The 17,308-nt window shown below is 39.1% G+C and overlaps 1 protein-coding gene across 2 annotated transcripts in view; it reads left to right on the top strand.

The window, feature by feature from the left end:
• Positions 1–2,613, top strand: part of SLC17A6 (solute carrier family 17 member 6) — a 38,213-nt gene extending 35,600 nt beyond the window's left edge. For both annotated transcript variants that reach the window (XM_037162141.2, XM_053673108.1), the window contains one exon: positions 540–2,613. In XM_037162141.2, coding sequence (XP_037018036.1) covers positions 540–875 — 336 coding nt within the window. In that variant the 3' untranslated portion in view covers positions 876–2,613. The remainder of the gene's footprint in view (positions 1–539) is intronic.
• Positions 2,614–17,308: the final 14,695 nt, after the last annotated feature.

Below are 17,308 nucleotides of genomic sequence, written 5' to 3' on the forward strand. Positions count from 1 at the left end.
AGTAGGGGAGGTGATTGAGGCTCAGAAGACAATATCTAAGAACTCAGAGTAAGTGTCTTTTCCCAACCAATTAGCAACATGCTCCTCAACACCTTTTACTATTTCTGATATTCCTGATGTAGATAAAAGTAAATGAAACCTTTTGCTCCTAGATTACTAGACTAGGCAAACAGAAATCTTCTGAGCTTTATTTACAAACCTCAATTCAGCCATCTCTGCAGTTATCAGCAGAAGAATATAATAATCAGCTATTTGTCCTTATATGTACAGCTCCAAAATTATGATTTAATAGAAGAAAATGAATAAAAAGAGTGGGAGAAAAACATTAAGTAAATCAATTCTAAATATTTTTTTAAATTAGCAGACCATAAATATATTTGGAGTTTTATTTCAGAACTTTAGGTTTTAATTTTTTTTAAGTGATAAAAGTTATACATTGGAGACAGTGTCTGTCACAGGATTCGCTTCAGATCATCAGAATAGGGGCTTCCTCTGAAACACAGGCTGTCTGCTCTCACATGTCACTTTTGTCCCCGCAGTCCCGTGAGGAGTGGCAGTATGTCTTCCTGATCGCTGCCCTCGTCCACTATGGCGGAGTTATATTTTATGCAATATTTGCTTCAGGAGAGAAGCAACCCTGGGCAGACCCTGAGGAAACAAGTGAAGAAAAATGTGGGTTTATCCATGAAGATGAACTTGATGAAGAAACAGGGGACATTACTCAAAATTATATAAATTATGGTACCGCCAAGTCTTATGGTGCCACCACACAGGCCAATGGAGGCTGGCCCAATAGTTGGGAAAAGAAAGAGGAATTTGTACAAGGAGAAGGACAAGACTCATACACCTACAACAATCGAGATGATTACTCATAACAAAGCTAATTGCTGGATTTATTTTTAGTGTTTGTGATTAACTTAATTGTGATTGCACAAAGATTTTAAAAATATGTGATGTAAACATGTAAACATATCAACCAGGCAAGTCTTGCTGTAAAAATGAAATAAAAACAAACTCATGAAGTTACCATCAAGTGCAATCTGTAGAAGTTGTGAAATTCCATCATTTCCATTCAGGTTGTCTATTCTCGCGTTTGTGATTTAAAGGCTGACTGATCAAAAACTGTAGAGGCAAGTAGTTTTTCATTGGATTCCTATGAGCTAAAACTCATCACCATTTAATAAAGCACACTAAAACAGTTGGCACATCTCATACTACAAAGGTTAGGAAGCCAAAGCTACTTGATGACGTAAAATGCACTTATATATTTGTTACACTGTATGGCAAGATCTCATGCAGATGTCCTGTTTTAACAAAAATGTCATGTTGTCATGTTGCCTGCATCAGATATTGACAACGTTTACTGAGTGTAAATCATGCAGTTGGGATATCTCAATTAGAGAAGAATATTGTGGGCTAGCAACTAGCAAGGCATACTCAATAGTTATTGTTATCACACAATGTGGACTATTTTGTTGGTTATCAGAGGGACTGGGCTACAGTGTTTTATATGAAGTGTTTGGGCACAAACACGTATCTGTGAAAGAGAACTTGTAAAGTGTAGGGTATGCTTCATGTTCTTCCATCCATTTACTTAACAGTATAAAACACTTCACATTTTAATAAATCTGACTTTTCATGTAGCATATCACATAACTTTTTTGCAAAAAAATATTAAGAAAAGACTTCAATGTATTTTTATTACAACTTTGTACAGGTTGTAACTTGCATTAGGAAAAAAAATGCACACACCATAAAGAATCTAATAAGAAATTGCTATGGAAATAAAGCCCTGAAAATGCAATATTAAACAACAAAAGAAATAGAAAATGATTTAGATATTCTTCTTTCTTAATAATTAAATACTATATAAAACTTGTGCCACAGAGCTATATATAATATAAAAAGATAAATTTAATAGAGAGATTGTAAGTAGATAATTTTATTATTTAAAGTCCCATTTAAAATATATTTGTCTTATATAGGACGGTAAATTATATTAAAATTATATCTCTATATAGCTGTATATCTTATACATATCCATACACAGAAACATAATAAACAATCTTCACAAAAATACCAAAAATGGCATACACCTAATGTTGGGGTAGGGGACTGCAATTTCTACTTTCATAGAGTCGTAGAGTTTTAGATGGGGCAGAGGCATTTTGCGTGTCACTTCTTAATAATACTCAACAGGAGTTGCAACATTTGTGTACCAAGCAATAAGTGCAATGCATACAATTTCCTGTCTGTATATTATCTTTATTTTGCTTGTGGTAGCTTTTCAGGTGGTAGGAATGATTTTTTTCTTTAAAAAATATTTAACATCGACCTCTTTTTAATGTTCTAAAATGATAATAGTGTATTTCCCAATTCAACTCAAAATACTCTTGGTGTATTTAATCGTCTCTTCTGGATATTTGACCTGTCCAATGTATTGTGCCAGTGACTGGAGGCCCTGCTTCTGCGAACATAAAACATAAAGTTTGTTTGAAAATGCAGACAATTCTTGACCTTAAGAAAATAAAACTATCTTCTGCTTTGTGTCTCCAAGTGATGTAGTGTGATCATAGCTTTTGTTGCGTTGAATGAAAAAAATGTGGACTATTATTTTTGTTGCTGCAAAAGAAGTGTTAATAAAATGCTCTATTTACCCTTTTGTAAAAAAAATCTACCTTAATTTGGGTTTATTGTATGTAGATTGTAGCTTTAATGTGAATTTAACATGGGTGGGATCCAAAGAACCGAAATCAAGGCTTAAGAATAACATTTCTTTTTTGGCCACTTGAGATTTACTAGAAAAATATTCATTCTTCAGATTGTGTGGGGTATGGTTCTGTAGAGCTTTACATGAAGACATAAGTCTGTGAGTCAAACTCTATCTCTCAATGGCAGTCTTCTACCATGTCTGCTAAACTTAAAGAAAATTTTGGGAAAAAAGTTCAAAACTTGTCAGGTCAGTGATACTACCTACTTTTGATCTCACACATACTTTTTGCTCGGCACTGCCCTAACCGTTTTATACAGAGTATCTGACATAACTCCACGATGACCCTCCAAAGTAAGAATCTTTTTAATCCAGATTACAAATGAAACTGAAGCTGAAAAGGCAATCATTCAGCTCAAAGGGACTTTTGGGATGCTTTAGTTGACGCTCTTATTTAACAAGTGGAGATGATGAAGGTTAATAAAAGAAACTGACTTGATCAAGAGGACGCAGGATGTTGTGGATTTGAAAAGAAGTTGTTATGATTAGCTATATTATTGTTTTCATTTTCTTTTTAAACCAGATTGTTGTCATTGTTATTATTATTATTTTAATCCTAACATGAGGATTTTATTTTTTTTTAATGATTTCAGAGAGAGAGGAAGGAGGGGAAGAGAGAGAGAGAAACCTGGATTGGTTGCCTTCAGTACGTGCCTGACCAGGGATTGAACGTGTGACCTAGGTGTGTGCCCTGACTGGGTTTGAACCCACAACCCTTTTGGTGTATGGGATGATGCTCCAAGATAATACTCCAACCAACTGAGCCACCAGCCAGGGCATAAACCAGGTTTTTATTTAAGAAATTAATTAAAGGATGTTTATTTCTTCAATCGCTATCCCATACCCAGAACTCGCATAGCTTCAGTGTGTGGGGGTAGGAGTTGGGGTGAGATTAGTGAGTATATTTTTGTCTTCCTGCTTCCCTCTGCATTAAGAAAAAATAGCCAGAGACCAAACCTAATTCTTAAGGAGGCTCACATGTCAGTTTTGCATAACCCGATGGTAGGAATGAGAACATTCTGAATCTAACACTATATAATTTCCCCAATTCAATAACACACACATTTACACTCCCTGTAAGAAAATTGCTCTGATAATGTCTCCTAACATGACTACTGACTGGTCATACTCATTTTCTTTTTTCTCAGTCATGCAAAGTCATCTTCCTCTTCTCCCTCTCCCTTTTCACATTTTCCTTCTCATCCCAATGCTCATTCCCACCTGGTTCATTACATGTGTCTAGCATTTTGCAGTTTGCAAATGCTTTTCTCTGCATTACCCCCTGTCATTCACACATCTACCTTATAACATTGAAAGGCCATATATTAATATTAGTATTTCTATTTTTCAAATAAAGGGAGTAAATGGGGGTATAATTCCTAAAGATTTGGGGCTGGAACAAGAATACAAACTATCTAGCTGCAGCAAGAGAAGAACTTGTTTTCACTTTTAAATCATGTTATTACTCTTCTGATTATAAATGTAGCATGGGGTAAGAGGGGACCTTTATTAGGTAAAGAATAATAAAAACAATAAAAAATAAAGGTAATCAATAACCTTGACATCCAGACATAATCATTGCTAAAAGATTTCTGGAATGTTTTCTATAGAAAACGCATATATAGGAAACTCACATATACTTTGTAATTTGCAAATTTGAAGTCACACTTGATCTATTATTGCAACGTACTTTTACCAGTTGAAGTTTAGCATGTATATTTTCCTATTTCAGTAACAGACTTCTGTAGTCTAATATTCTGTTACATTTAAGGTATTTATTTATCTAATACCTTTCTTATGAACATTTTTTCTTTGCATCATTTTCTCTTCATTTTTTGCATGGGTGGATTTTTTAGGGAAATGCAAAGACATATATACACATTTAACATGCATAAACATGAAGGGTATTTAAATTATATCTGTAACTTAGTGTTCCTATGTTTGTCTACAGAGAGTACTACTGGCTATTGGCCTTTCTGGGATTCACTTATTAATTCACTTATTCCCTTAATAAGTGTTTATTAAGCACCTATACTTGAAAGTCCCTGGGCATACAATGGTGAGAAAACAGATCCAGTCTCTACTATCATGGGCCCTGAAGTCCAGTTCCCCTCCCGCAGGTGTTGGAAGCGTGCGTGCTCAGCTGCCAAGTCAGGCCCTGGGACATGGGGCCCGTGCTAACCAACCTGAGAAAGGATTTTCCTTAATCCCCAAACTCCTAACATTGGGCTGCTATCAAGTTGCAGCTCCTACCATTTTTTCCCTTCTATAATGTCAGGGGACAAATCTTTTCTCAGCCTCAGACATGCCTGTGCTGCAGGGAGTCTAGGCCTTTGGGAAAGCTCAGCAACAACTTTCTCCAGAGCCGGAATCGGCAGGAGGGGAGGTGGATAGGTGGAACTTCTTACGCACATTTCCTATCCTGTTCTTTAAATTGCTCTGTTCCTCCCCCGAGTTTCTAATGACATATACATTTTCTCTTGCCACCTTTTCGCCCTTGATCTACCTGCTGCCTCCCTTGGCTTTAACAACAAACAGTGGCCATCGAGATTTCATTCTTACCGTAGCAACACAATGATCAGGGAGAGCTTTTCTTTCCTTCCCTCTCCATCCGTATGCAAGGCCTCAAACTTGAATTTTCATTCAACTGCTGTCGAACATACTTTATTTATGTAGGTCAATCTACACTATTCAGTCTCTTAAAACACTCATGCTTTTCTCTGCCTCCCCCAACCACCCCCCTTGAATACAGCCAGGCACCTAAAATTTGCATAATCTGGATATATTACCCGGTCGATTATCAAATTCAGCAGCTCTTATTGAATGAAGCCCTCCACAGCTTTCACTAAGTACAAGCAAAATGAAGAAACCTCTTTCCATTTGTTAAATCACATTTGAGGACCTGTTTTATTACTTTGTTCAATATGCAGTAGGTAGAGATCCCTGCGTTTGTAGGAGTTTGAAGCATGCTGTCGGGATGCACTGCACAGCACAGTCGATAGTTAGGTACCAACGGAGGCTGCAGGTCTCCTTTGTCTCCTTCTCAAGGGGACTTAGAGATGCACTCTTTGGCTCAATTGCAGTTTTTCTCTCCCTTCCTTCGTGTTATTCAGTTTGTGTTTTTCATGGTTTGTTTGTTTAGTTGTTATTTAGTTTTGATTTTATTTTAAAGGAGGAAGTGAAAGAGGGACCCAATAGTAATAAGGAGAATCGTTTATGTAGGGCAGAGAAAATGCCAGACACTGTTCTCAGGCACTATTTATATTTATTTTTATCTTCATATTTATATCATTTAATCTTTGAAATAACCCTTTGTGTTAGGTACTATTGTTAACTGCACTTCAGCACTGAGAAGTTAAGCACCTATTCAAGGCCACACAGTTAATGGAGTAAATTTAGAATGTGAACACAAACCTTCTGGCTCCAGATCTTGTACTCTTCATCACTGTCTCTGAAAAGTTGTTTGACTTCAGTCAGTCTCACTTAATGTCTCTGAGGACCAGTTTGTTTTTCACCTATAGTATGGCACTCTAATACCAAATTATTAGTTGGTTTAGTAATTAAATAAAATAACATGCCAAGTGGTTAGCTCAGCACTCTGCATGTTAATGAGAGTTTAACAAATGTGACTTCTGCTTCTTTTTTCCCATAATGCTAAATAAATATGAGGGATTAACTCATCAATTATAACTTCAATGTCGGACTCATCACAATGGGTCATTTTGGAAACTATCTTGAGATGTTTATATTCTTATGAAAAATGACTGAGGTTGGTTTCCTAAATTATTTTTTCAATTATGTATTATAAATTTAATGTGACACAGAACAATAGACACTATAGGATGCTCCATGTAAAATAGAATGCATATATTTATAAAAATATAAAATACTCTATAGAGTGTAGATAGAGGATAAAGAATTGAAAGGAAACATACAAAAGTATTCATCTGAAGAGGTAGTTGCATCTGAAGAGGAAGGAAATGAATGAACTTGAGAAAACAAAAAAATTTCAAAATTATCATTTTTTAGTTATGAAAAGATACGAAGAAACTATGAGAAATATCGACATTGGTTTATTCTACAAATTCATAAATGGCTTTTAATTATATATTTCCATGGTGCTTTTATATTTTGTAAAATACAACAACAAGCAAACCTGATCAAATATTTTCCCCACATAACACAAGTCTTATTGCTCTCCGGTTTTTAAAAAAATATTTGGGCTGCCGATGAAGATATTGTCATAATCTTTATGACTATTCGACAGTTTCCAGAAGCTGTATAATTTAATGCAACTGCTGTGGGAGAATGTTTTTATTTTATGAAGTCAAGATAAAGGTAAATGTTTTCACATTTTTGAAAAGGGATATGAATCCAAATGAAGTTCTTCTGCACAAAGCCAACAAAAGTCTGCATGAGAATAAATGTCACAGATGAAAGCCATCTTTCTGACAGATCTTGTCAGATTCCATTGGACTGTTTCCCAAAGATTTTAAAAAGGGGGTGCTGGGGGAAATGTCTCATTCATCAGTGCAGGGTGGGGGTTATTATGTTGTCATTAGTCTAAAAGAATGTTAACTCTCTCGATTCCAGTTGCAGTGGGATAGCAGAAAAAGCCAAACTGTTTGGGTTTCAGCCCTAAGTCTGCCACTGCCCTTTGTATAATCTGAGTCCATTTCTGGCTGCTGTTCAGGCTTCAGCTCCCCATCTGGGAAATGAAGGGATTGGTTAGCCTTGCTGCTTCCTAAAGATCCTCCCAGCTCTGAAGCTCTGAAATTTTCTGACTGTATTCTTGCTGGCAAATAGCTGTTTCTCAAGACAACTTAAAGAAATATTATCATTGTTCTCAGGATTCCCCTAAATAGAAGACTACATGTTTACTCTCTACCTACATTCCTACAGACTCTATTTTAATCAGCCATCCATCTCAATTGCTAACGGGATGGACAACATGGGAGGCTGCAGTTTTGGTGAGCTTCTTTCTTTGTTGCTCCTTTCTTCTGGACTCACAAGGAACCCCTTACACATTTGCACAGAACTTTGGATTTGAGGATTTCACAGAATCCTTCATTAACTAAATACCCTGCAATCCTTATGTGCAAAAAAAACATGAGTTGAAGTTTTAATAACAGGTCCCACTCAACTTTTATTAGTTTAACGGGATATATTACAGAGTCCTGGAATTGAGGAGGCTGCAAATATGTGCTCAACCCTCCTCATGTCGTAGGTGGGGAAGCTGCAGCTAGAAAAGCGAAGTGGCTTGTTAATTAAAGTCTATCCAGCTGGTCTGCAGCAGCAGGATAGTGGGAGATTACTTCTTGGAATTCTCAACAGTGCTTTTGCGATAATGAAGAACCGCTCTTTCAGTAAGTTAGAGAGTTTGTCAAGCAATAAGTATTTATTGAGAATGTTTTATTTGGCAAGTACTAGGAACACAGTAGGGGAAAAGCTTAAATGGATCCTGTTTTCACAGAACTCTATATGCGGTGGGAGTGACAGGGAACAATGAACAGAAAAATAAATTACAGTTGTGATAGATGCTTTGAAAGCGGAGTATAGGTGCTTTGAGAATTTCAAAAGGGAACTTGATCTAGAATATGGGTTGAGGAAAATTTCCTTGGGGGTGTGACGTATAATATGAAACCTCAAAGGTGAGCGAGTTAGCCTGGCAGAGCATGATGGGAAGAGTTGCAGAAGTAGGGAATGGTATTTGCATTTAACATTTTTTCTTCAATTAATCTGGAAATGCCACGAGCATGTCTTTTGTTCCTCATGCTATATCCACAGTTTAAGGTACATTAGAAATTCAACAAATAAGGCATGGAAGAATGCATGGCCATATTTGATATGCAAGCACAATGGTATGATCCTCCTTATTAAATTAATTCTTTTTCAGTAGGGAAGTCGGAGAAACATAGAGAAAAGATATGCACTAGACTTTGGAAGTGAGATAGATGTTTGTCCGCCTTCTAAGCAGAGGAAAGGCAGAGGGGCAGTGGCTCCATCCTCAGCAGATCATGGAGGTGTAGCTATCATGGTGTGCGTGGAGGGCTGAACAGGTGGTATGTGGGCTGTCAAGCATGCTTAGGAGCATATATGAGGCTGAGTGGGACAATGAAGCTGATAGTGCAGTGCCTTCAATGCCAGACTAAAGTGTTCAGAAGCTATCTTAAAATTAAAGCAATTTTTGTGGGGCCTGAGATCAGATCTGTCTGGCAAAATGTTGCAAGGAGTGAGGAGAGACTGGAAGCTGGTTCTGTACAAGAGTACCATGGAAACCTTGGGTGGTGGTGTTGACGGTTGCCCTGGGACCATGGTGCTTTCCAGATGTCAAGACAAGAGTTTGGCATAGTCATTCCTTCCATACCTACCCAACCCAAACCCAAGAGCCAATGTGGATATTAAAACATATTCACAAATACATGATTTATGCTTTCTGCCCCCGGCATAATCATTCCATGACAGTTATCCACTTGTCTCAGGCTTCCAAAACTCTATTGAAAGAACCACATACAATATTTATTATAACACAGTTTTTCTTTCTTCTCTCTCAAAATTCTGTCTGAAATTCAAGGTTATACACAAGAAAAAGATAAAATGTCTCAATTGTCACTTCTTTTTCTTTCTTGTCTCTAGGGACATATTTATTCCAGAGGTATCCTCAAGTTAGTCTCTCCTCAAGGAAATCAATGCACTTGACCCAAGGAACGATAGGCTTGTCTTAATGGTAGATTCAACTTAAGCTCTGACCATATCCCCATCACTTCTTTGTGCTTTTTCCCCCACTGTATTTATTTCTCTTTTCTTGACAGACCATGGTTCTTTATGATGAGTCTGGAAACATGAATAAAATCTATGTATCACTAGAGGGCTGTCACAGACAAACTTGTGCCTCTTCATCAGTAATGATGGACATTATGGTTGCCCATGTTAAGGATTTATTTTTAAAAACATAGAAAGGACTGGATGATCAAACACATCCCCCTCACTAAGGGTTACCAAGCACAATGAGGTGAACATTGGATTTGGCTTTACCTCACTCACACTTTCAACCTTTTATGAACAAACGACTTCATTTCTTCAGCTCTGCATCCTCTTCTGCAAAACAGGCTTGACAAGGCACAGCACCGTGAATGGGGGTAAACATCAAGTTTCATTTGATTTACAAGCTTTGCAAAGCTTTATAAGGTGCCACACAAATGCAGAGATTTCTGGTTCCTCCATTTGGGTGAAGGGAGTAGCTCTTGGCAAGACCCTCCTAGGAAGGGTGTGACTGGATGTAAACATGTCAGACCATTAGTGACTATGAATATTTTATGACATGTTACGTTTTCATAATGCCACCAGACAGCCTCCCTTAATTGTAGCCTCACTCTAGTGCTTTAACATAGAGTGGAGAAAGGTCCTTGTTCCCATTTTTTTTTCAAATAAAAAATAGAGACTTAGTGGTAGCCTTTGATTCATTGATTTGGGGTTAGTACCGAGGACTAGTGCTAATCAGGTACCCCACAGCACTCCTTCTTGGATGGGATAAATGCAAGGAAAATAAATCCCAAGATGGGTGGTCATTGGAAAGAACTGCTCTTCGGGGGGGTAGGTTTAGTGGGGTCACCCTTGGGTACATATGGGCAGGAGCAGCCATGTGACCTCATGAAACACCTGTGTGGGACAAGGAGAAAGAGAACCTGAGAGGGAAGGGAATGGGTCTGGAAGGCTGGTGGGTCATTATGATCTGTGCTCACCAACATGAAGTTACTTTTATTTCCATGTAGCCCTGAATCATTAGTGTCTTATTATTTGTGCTTAAACTGTGCTCCCCAACAATCTCACCGAAGATAGGAATCACATCCTCTTTATTTCCTAAGTTCCCACAGAACCAAAACCATGTCTCTCACATAAGAAATACCAAATCAAGTGGAGGGAAAAAAACAAAAACTAAAATCAAGTGGAGGGAAATTCAGAACATCTCTGTATCAGTTTCCTAGGACTGTCATAATCAAGTATCATAAAGTGGGTGGCTTAGAACAACAGAAGTTTATTGTCTCACAATTCTGAAGGTCAGAAGTCTGAAATCAAGGTGTGGACAGGATCATGGGCTTGTTGAAGGTGCTAGACAATGGTTTGTCCCAGGCCTCTCTCCATGTTGGGTACTTCCTTGGTTTACAGCAGCATAACTCCAGTCTCCGCATGGCATTCTCCCTTCCGTGCGCATGGCTGTCTCTTTACTTGCCATTCTTTTCATAAAGACACCTGATATATTATTGGCTTAGGGACTGGCTGAGTGTGACCTCATCTTAACTAATTACATCTGCCACAATCCTATTTCCAAATAAGGTGACCTTCTGAAGTACTAGGGGTTTGAAAGTCAACATGTAAGTTTTGGGGGCACACAATTCAACCCATAGCAAACTCCCTTTGGTCTTACGAGAAACTACCACACTCTCAGTTTTTAAGAGCTCCTGTGATTAGTGACCAGAAAGCAGCTATTTTTAATCATCTCTCTTTTTCTCCCCTTTACTATGGGTAATGAGACTCCTGCAAAATGTTGTCACACTTGACTGACCATGGACATAGGGTTATCAGCATCCCACCACTAGCAGCTGGAAATGGGAGAGTGAATTCACATTCTGGGCAGCAAGGAAGATATTACAGAAACGCAGCACGGCCATTCTGCTGACAAGGAATCGGTCTGACAAGACACGATGTCAGTCCCTCAGATGGCAGAAGTCCCAGATCCAGGGCAAGAAATAAAATGAACACTGAAGACAAAGGCATAAAACAAGTGTACTTGGCTGTGTGACTGGTATCCCCAGTCATTCACAAGTTTGATTTCTTCCACTTGGCAGTTTGTGTCTTAGTCTATGCTTAACATCACTCAGAAAACTCAGTGAAGCAATTCAATGTAATGGCAACCCAGTCACTACAGGAGGTAGAGCTATTATTTAGAGTAAGTATTTATTTAAGAGTGACAGTATATATCTCAATGTGAAATCTGCAAAGTATTAAGTGTATGAAACTAAGTCATTCTGCTTCTGGGTTTTAATGAGGTCACATAATAGTTAAACCTAAAGTCTACTCCTGACTCAATGCCTAACTTGGGTTTGGGGGAGCTTCCCTTGGGATGTCATATCCATCTGAGTCACTGACTCTGCTATATTCGGTGCCAGAGAACTGATCTACCCAATGTTACTAGAAGTTCCAGCACAAACTCTTCTCATTCTCACCATGCTGATCTCAATGGGCAATGTTCTCCCATGGCCTTAGCTTCTACGTATGGCCTGCTCTTGGCCAATGAATTCCAATAAGGCAGATGAGACTGGAAAGGGACACCCTTCTTTTTGGTTGACTGGTGTCAGGGTACATTGTGTGGCATGCAGAGTTCTGGCTGGGTGTCGAACTCTCAGGCTGTCCCTTTGTTCTAGCGGCCACTGTAATCTTTCCTTTAGTTAGAGCACTGCTCAAGACAACCAGAAGATTCTATGTAGGTTTATCAAAGACAGGGTTCAAGTTTGCAGAATAATTCAGAACAGAGTTTTTCAACGTTTTTTTCAGAGTTTTTCTAAGTCCCTACAGGGATTAGAAACTCAAGGGTTTACAGTGAGGAGCACATTATGCAAATGAAGGAGGAAAATTAGAGAAGTTGTGGTTAACCAGAACACTCACCTGAACACTCAAGCCCAGCCCCAAAGGGCAGCGACTCCTCAGGCCCAGTTGCCTGTAGCTATGTGAAAATGATGTCACTCTTGTTTCCCAGAGGTTGCAAACCCAGATATTTCTATGACATCTTACAACTGTTTTTTTTTCCCTTGTCAGCAAACATAATAGCAACTTAATAATGTGAGCTAAACAAAAGCTCTCCAGGCCAATTAGCCCTCAAGCTCACACTGGGAAGTAATCCGGGCTGACAGTTAACTGGGATTGTCTGACTTGGGAATTCCTCAGGCCTCTCTTATAGGATGTTCCACAGTCACTGCAGGTCTGATTTCCTGGAGAGATCCAGGGAAACCGTCCCACCCCGCTCTTCCCCGTTGTCCCCGTGGCTGCAGCGATCACCTTTTCTCCTCAGCCTGCAGCTGTGCTCACAAATATCTGCTCACCTCGGAGGTCAGCCTTAAGAGAGCAGTTCCCAGAGAGAAAGCATGGCCTTCCTCATCCAAATTTATTTTATTTATTTTGTACTTATTTTAATTGATGTTCGAATACAGTTGTCTCCATTTCCCAACACCACTTTCCCCCGCCCTACCCAGGCCTACCTCCCACTCTCAATCCCGCCCCCACCTTGGCTCCGGCCACAGAATGCAAGTTTAAAGCCTGCACTCCATTCATTCCACAAATATTGACTGCGTCACTGCACATAGGCAGGTACCTTTCCACGCATATGTATGTATGTCATTGAATTTATTACATGTCTACGAGACAGACTTTTAAAAAGTAAACAAATAAAAAGATAAAACTGAAAGTCAGACATGGACAAGAGTGTGGTGGTTACCAGAGGGAAGGAGGTGGGCAATAGTAAAGGGTAAAGGCGGCCAAATATGTGGGGACAGAAGATGAGCTGACTTTGGGTGGCGGGCACATTGCAGTGTACAGATTATGTATCATAGGAATGTGCCTTTGAAACCTATATGATTTTATTAACCAATGCGGCCCCAGTACGTTTAATGAAAAATAAGAAAAAGAAAAAAACCTTATATTTTTAATGAAAATTAATAAACTGAAGAAAAGTATGAATAAAGATAATTAAGAATGGTGGTGTTAGGGCACAAATAAAAGAGGGTGATGAGTTAGAGAAGGATGGTGGGAGGGTGGAGCTCTACCTTAGGTCCCCTCTCAAGAAAGCCTCTCTGAGGAGGAATCTTAAGTAGGATTTTCAGAAGCAGAGCCTGAGGTGGGGATTCCTGAGTGGTTTATTTAAATGATGCTTTCAGGTGAAGGGGAACTAGACAAAGAAGAGGGCAGGGAAAAGAAAGCAAAACAGGGATGGTTTCTCAGCTGTGAGTTCCCTAAGCCTGGCCCCACCAGGAGCTCTAGAACATTAATTAACCCCACACAGCTGGTAGTTGGTATGGTCTTGAAGCTAGAGGCTTGGCCCTTTATATCTCCCAACCAGTCAGTCAGTCAGTCAGTCAGTCATTGGCTTTGGTGCAAACCCTGGTGGGGAGAACACAACCTCAGCCTAGAGGACAATTCTTAGTAAAGGGTGGCAGCTGTGAGCTGTTAACAACCAATACATCTGACAGCTGAGGATGGGTCCATCAGGGTAGCAATGGGATGGATCTGAGTAGTTACCAACCAAATTCACTATTGGGGATATTTGATCTTGGCCTTGGAAGTCTGAAAGAACCAGTCATGCACATATCTGGAAGAGGAGGACTTCAGGCAGAAGGAAAGGCAAGTGTCCCTCTGCGTCATGGGAATGAGCTTGGCCCGTGCTCCCGGGGCTCAGTGGGAATGTGGAGCATGGGATGAAATGCAGCTGGAGGATCGGGACATGAGTGCGTAGTTCGGTAAGTGCTATGGAAAACGCATTATACAATTTTAAGTGAGAAGCGATATGATGTGTCTTAAATTTCAGAGTAAGTTTTGAGGCTCTCTTGTGGAGGATAAATTGTAGGGGAAGCATGAATAGAGGCAAGGGACCAGTTAGGTTACTGCAGTGTCCAGCTGACAGATCACGGCTCTTGGGCTAAGACAGCAGCCATCGTAAAGATGAGAAGCTGTTAGAGTTTCAGAATATTCCAAAGGAAATGCTGACAGATTTCCTGATGGATTGGATTACGAGGTGAGGGAAAAAGAAGAACCTTGCTTAAACCTCTCACCATAGTATTGGTGAGGAATTTTCTACTCTAAATCTGAGCCTGCAAAGTCTAATTAGCTCCAAAAGATAATGTAATGTGCCTTAGGTAGAATGGGTAGCAAGCAGATGTGATATGTGGAAACTGCCAACTATTCACCTTTTTTTTTTCCGGGTGGGGGCATCTAGGAGATAAAGAGAAACATACAAGTAATATAAAAGGTAGCCAAGAAAGATAAAACAAGAGAAATATCCTGATATTGAGACTGCTGCTTCCTGGCCTCTGTGGGCTTTTATACTGAGCCTCAAATCCTGGTTCAATGTGGTCCCCAGGCAAGACATTGATAAGTGACGGATAGGGCTTATGAGGAGGACTCAGACTCTTTTTAGACAGGCTCTTTCCCTAAACTTTCAGAAAGCCTTCTTTGGAGGGACCGTGCTTTGGACCTGCCCTTTTCAGTCTCACAAACACAGTCATGTATAGACATTAGATTGCTTTCTTCCTCCCATTCATCAGCCCTGTCTGTCCCCCACTGATCCAAACGCCTTCCCGCTGAGTCTATTTCCCTCTGCCTCAGATCCCTTCTCCTCTCCCTTGCCATTTCTCCCCTGTTCCACTTACAATTTATCTTGGTCTGACCTTTTGATAAGCTCAAGAACTACAGCAATATGTGCTCTTTAAATACTGAAAAAGAGTTTATATTTAAAAGAAAGGTTTGATTAAGACACACGGTTTAAAGTTCAGGCATTTTTCAAACCTGCTTGATGTGAATGGCACTGCCTACAACATGATGATAAGAGAACTGTCACAATCAGTCCTTTGGCTCACAAGGCACTTTCACTCTTCGCAAAAACCACAGGAATAAAGGAGAGAAATCCAGGTCCTGTTGGCACAGAGAATATTGTTTAGCTAAGAGTTTCCACAGATTTTTAAATAAATCAGGATGAACTGGCAATTGATGTTAAAATCTATGCACTAGATATACCTGCACGGGACACCTTCCGAGGACCGCGAGACAACCCAGGACTGGGTGCACCATCTCTGGTGTTAAGCAGGCCCACACTCCTTCAACTGGCTCGGTCAAAAGCTATGGAACTTGAGCAAAACACCTCTTTGGTGCCTCAGAAACTTCATCCACGAGGCAGGGATTATCAGAGCATCTATATGAGGGTGGTTGTAAAGATTATGTATGAGAGGCTGCATTGACCATTTAGGGTAGAGACTGGTGTATAGTTAAGTACTAAGTAAACAAAGGTTATTAGTATAGAATGGTGCTATGACTTGGAAATTCAGAGATAAGTGACAAGATTCTTGGGGCTCTTTGATGGGCCCATATAAAGAGGACTTAAGGACATAGAGGAGAGTATTAGAATACATTGCTTAAGATAGAACTTCAAGTTTTATCTGTTAATAAAATCTGAACGAGAATGTAACTCTCAAATCTGTAAGGTTTGAGAGTTAAGTTTTGAGAAAAGAAAGAGGGGGAAAAACAGAGTATTAGGCACATCATGGGCAGGTGGTTAAGTCCAAGCTCAGGAGATCTTGTCAAATCCACAGTGTTCTCGAGGTCCACACCTGAGCCCGGATACAACAGCAATTTTCTTTGATTTCTTGTCTTTTCGTTTCTGTATGACCTAGGTCTACTGACAGGGTCAGTGATAATAAAAGTCAACATTATGTCTCTTGTTTGAATTTATGGGGAAAATATTTATTAAAAAGTAGAAATTGTATAAATCAGATAGACTGTACATGCTGATATACTGAGATAAAATAAATATTTAAGCACCTGCGCATTTTAAATATTTAGAATAGTGTTTCTGATGAACACAAAGGTACATACATTATGTACTAGAGTTTAATCTTTTAAGATGTCAGGACTCACCATGGAGAGATTTACTATTTGGCTTTGTTATAAATGGAAAGTATTTGGGGGGCCATTTTTATTGTATTTTTTCTATTACCATTTAGCCCCGTTATACTCACTCCTCTCCCCACAGCAGTTCCCACACTGTTGTCCACGTCCATGAGTCCTTTTTCCTTTTTGCTTGATCCCTCGACCCTCTCCCAGCACATGGTTGTCACCCTGCTCTCTATCTACGAGTCTGTCCCTATTTTGCTTGGTAGTTCAGTTTTTTCATTAGATTCCACATATGAATAAAATCATATGGTATTAGTCTTTCTCTGACTACCTTATTTCACTTAGCAGAGTATTCTTCAGGTCCATTCATGCTGTTACAAATCATAAAACTTCTTTTTTATGGTTGAGTAGTATTCCATTGTGTAAATGTCCCATAATTGTTTTATTCACTCATCTACTGATGAACACTTGGGCTGTTTCCATATCGTGGCCCTTGTAAACAAACCTGCAATGAACACAGGGGTGCTTATGTTCTTCTGAATTAGTGTTTGGATTTCCTTGGATATATCACCAGTAAAAGTATTTCTTAATCATCAAATAACCAGTGTGAATTTTTGAGCTTATCCCACACAATGTGGAAAAGCAAATTAACATTTGCTTTTTATTTAAGCCATAATTTCCAGATGTTTCTATTCATTGCTTTAAATATATGTGTATATTTAAAATGTGTGTTTATATGTGTATATACAGAGCCAAGTTTGCATCAGGAAGCAGCACAAAGAAAATAAATGAAAAGGGCTATTACAGGGTTTATGTGCAAAGTATGGACTTGTTTAAAGGAAACCACCAAGATATTTTTCAGCACTGGTGAGTTAGCTTTCTTTT

This window comes from Artibeus jamaicensis, unplaced genomic scaffold, assembly GCF_021234435.1.
Source record: "Artibeus jamaicensis isolate MK-2021 breed Jamaican fruit bat unplaced genomic scaffold, CSHL_Jam_final contig_797, whole genome shotgun sequence".
NCBI lineage: Eukaryota > Metazoa > Chordata > Mammalia > Chiroptera > Phyllostomidae > Artibeus > Artibeus jamaicensis.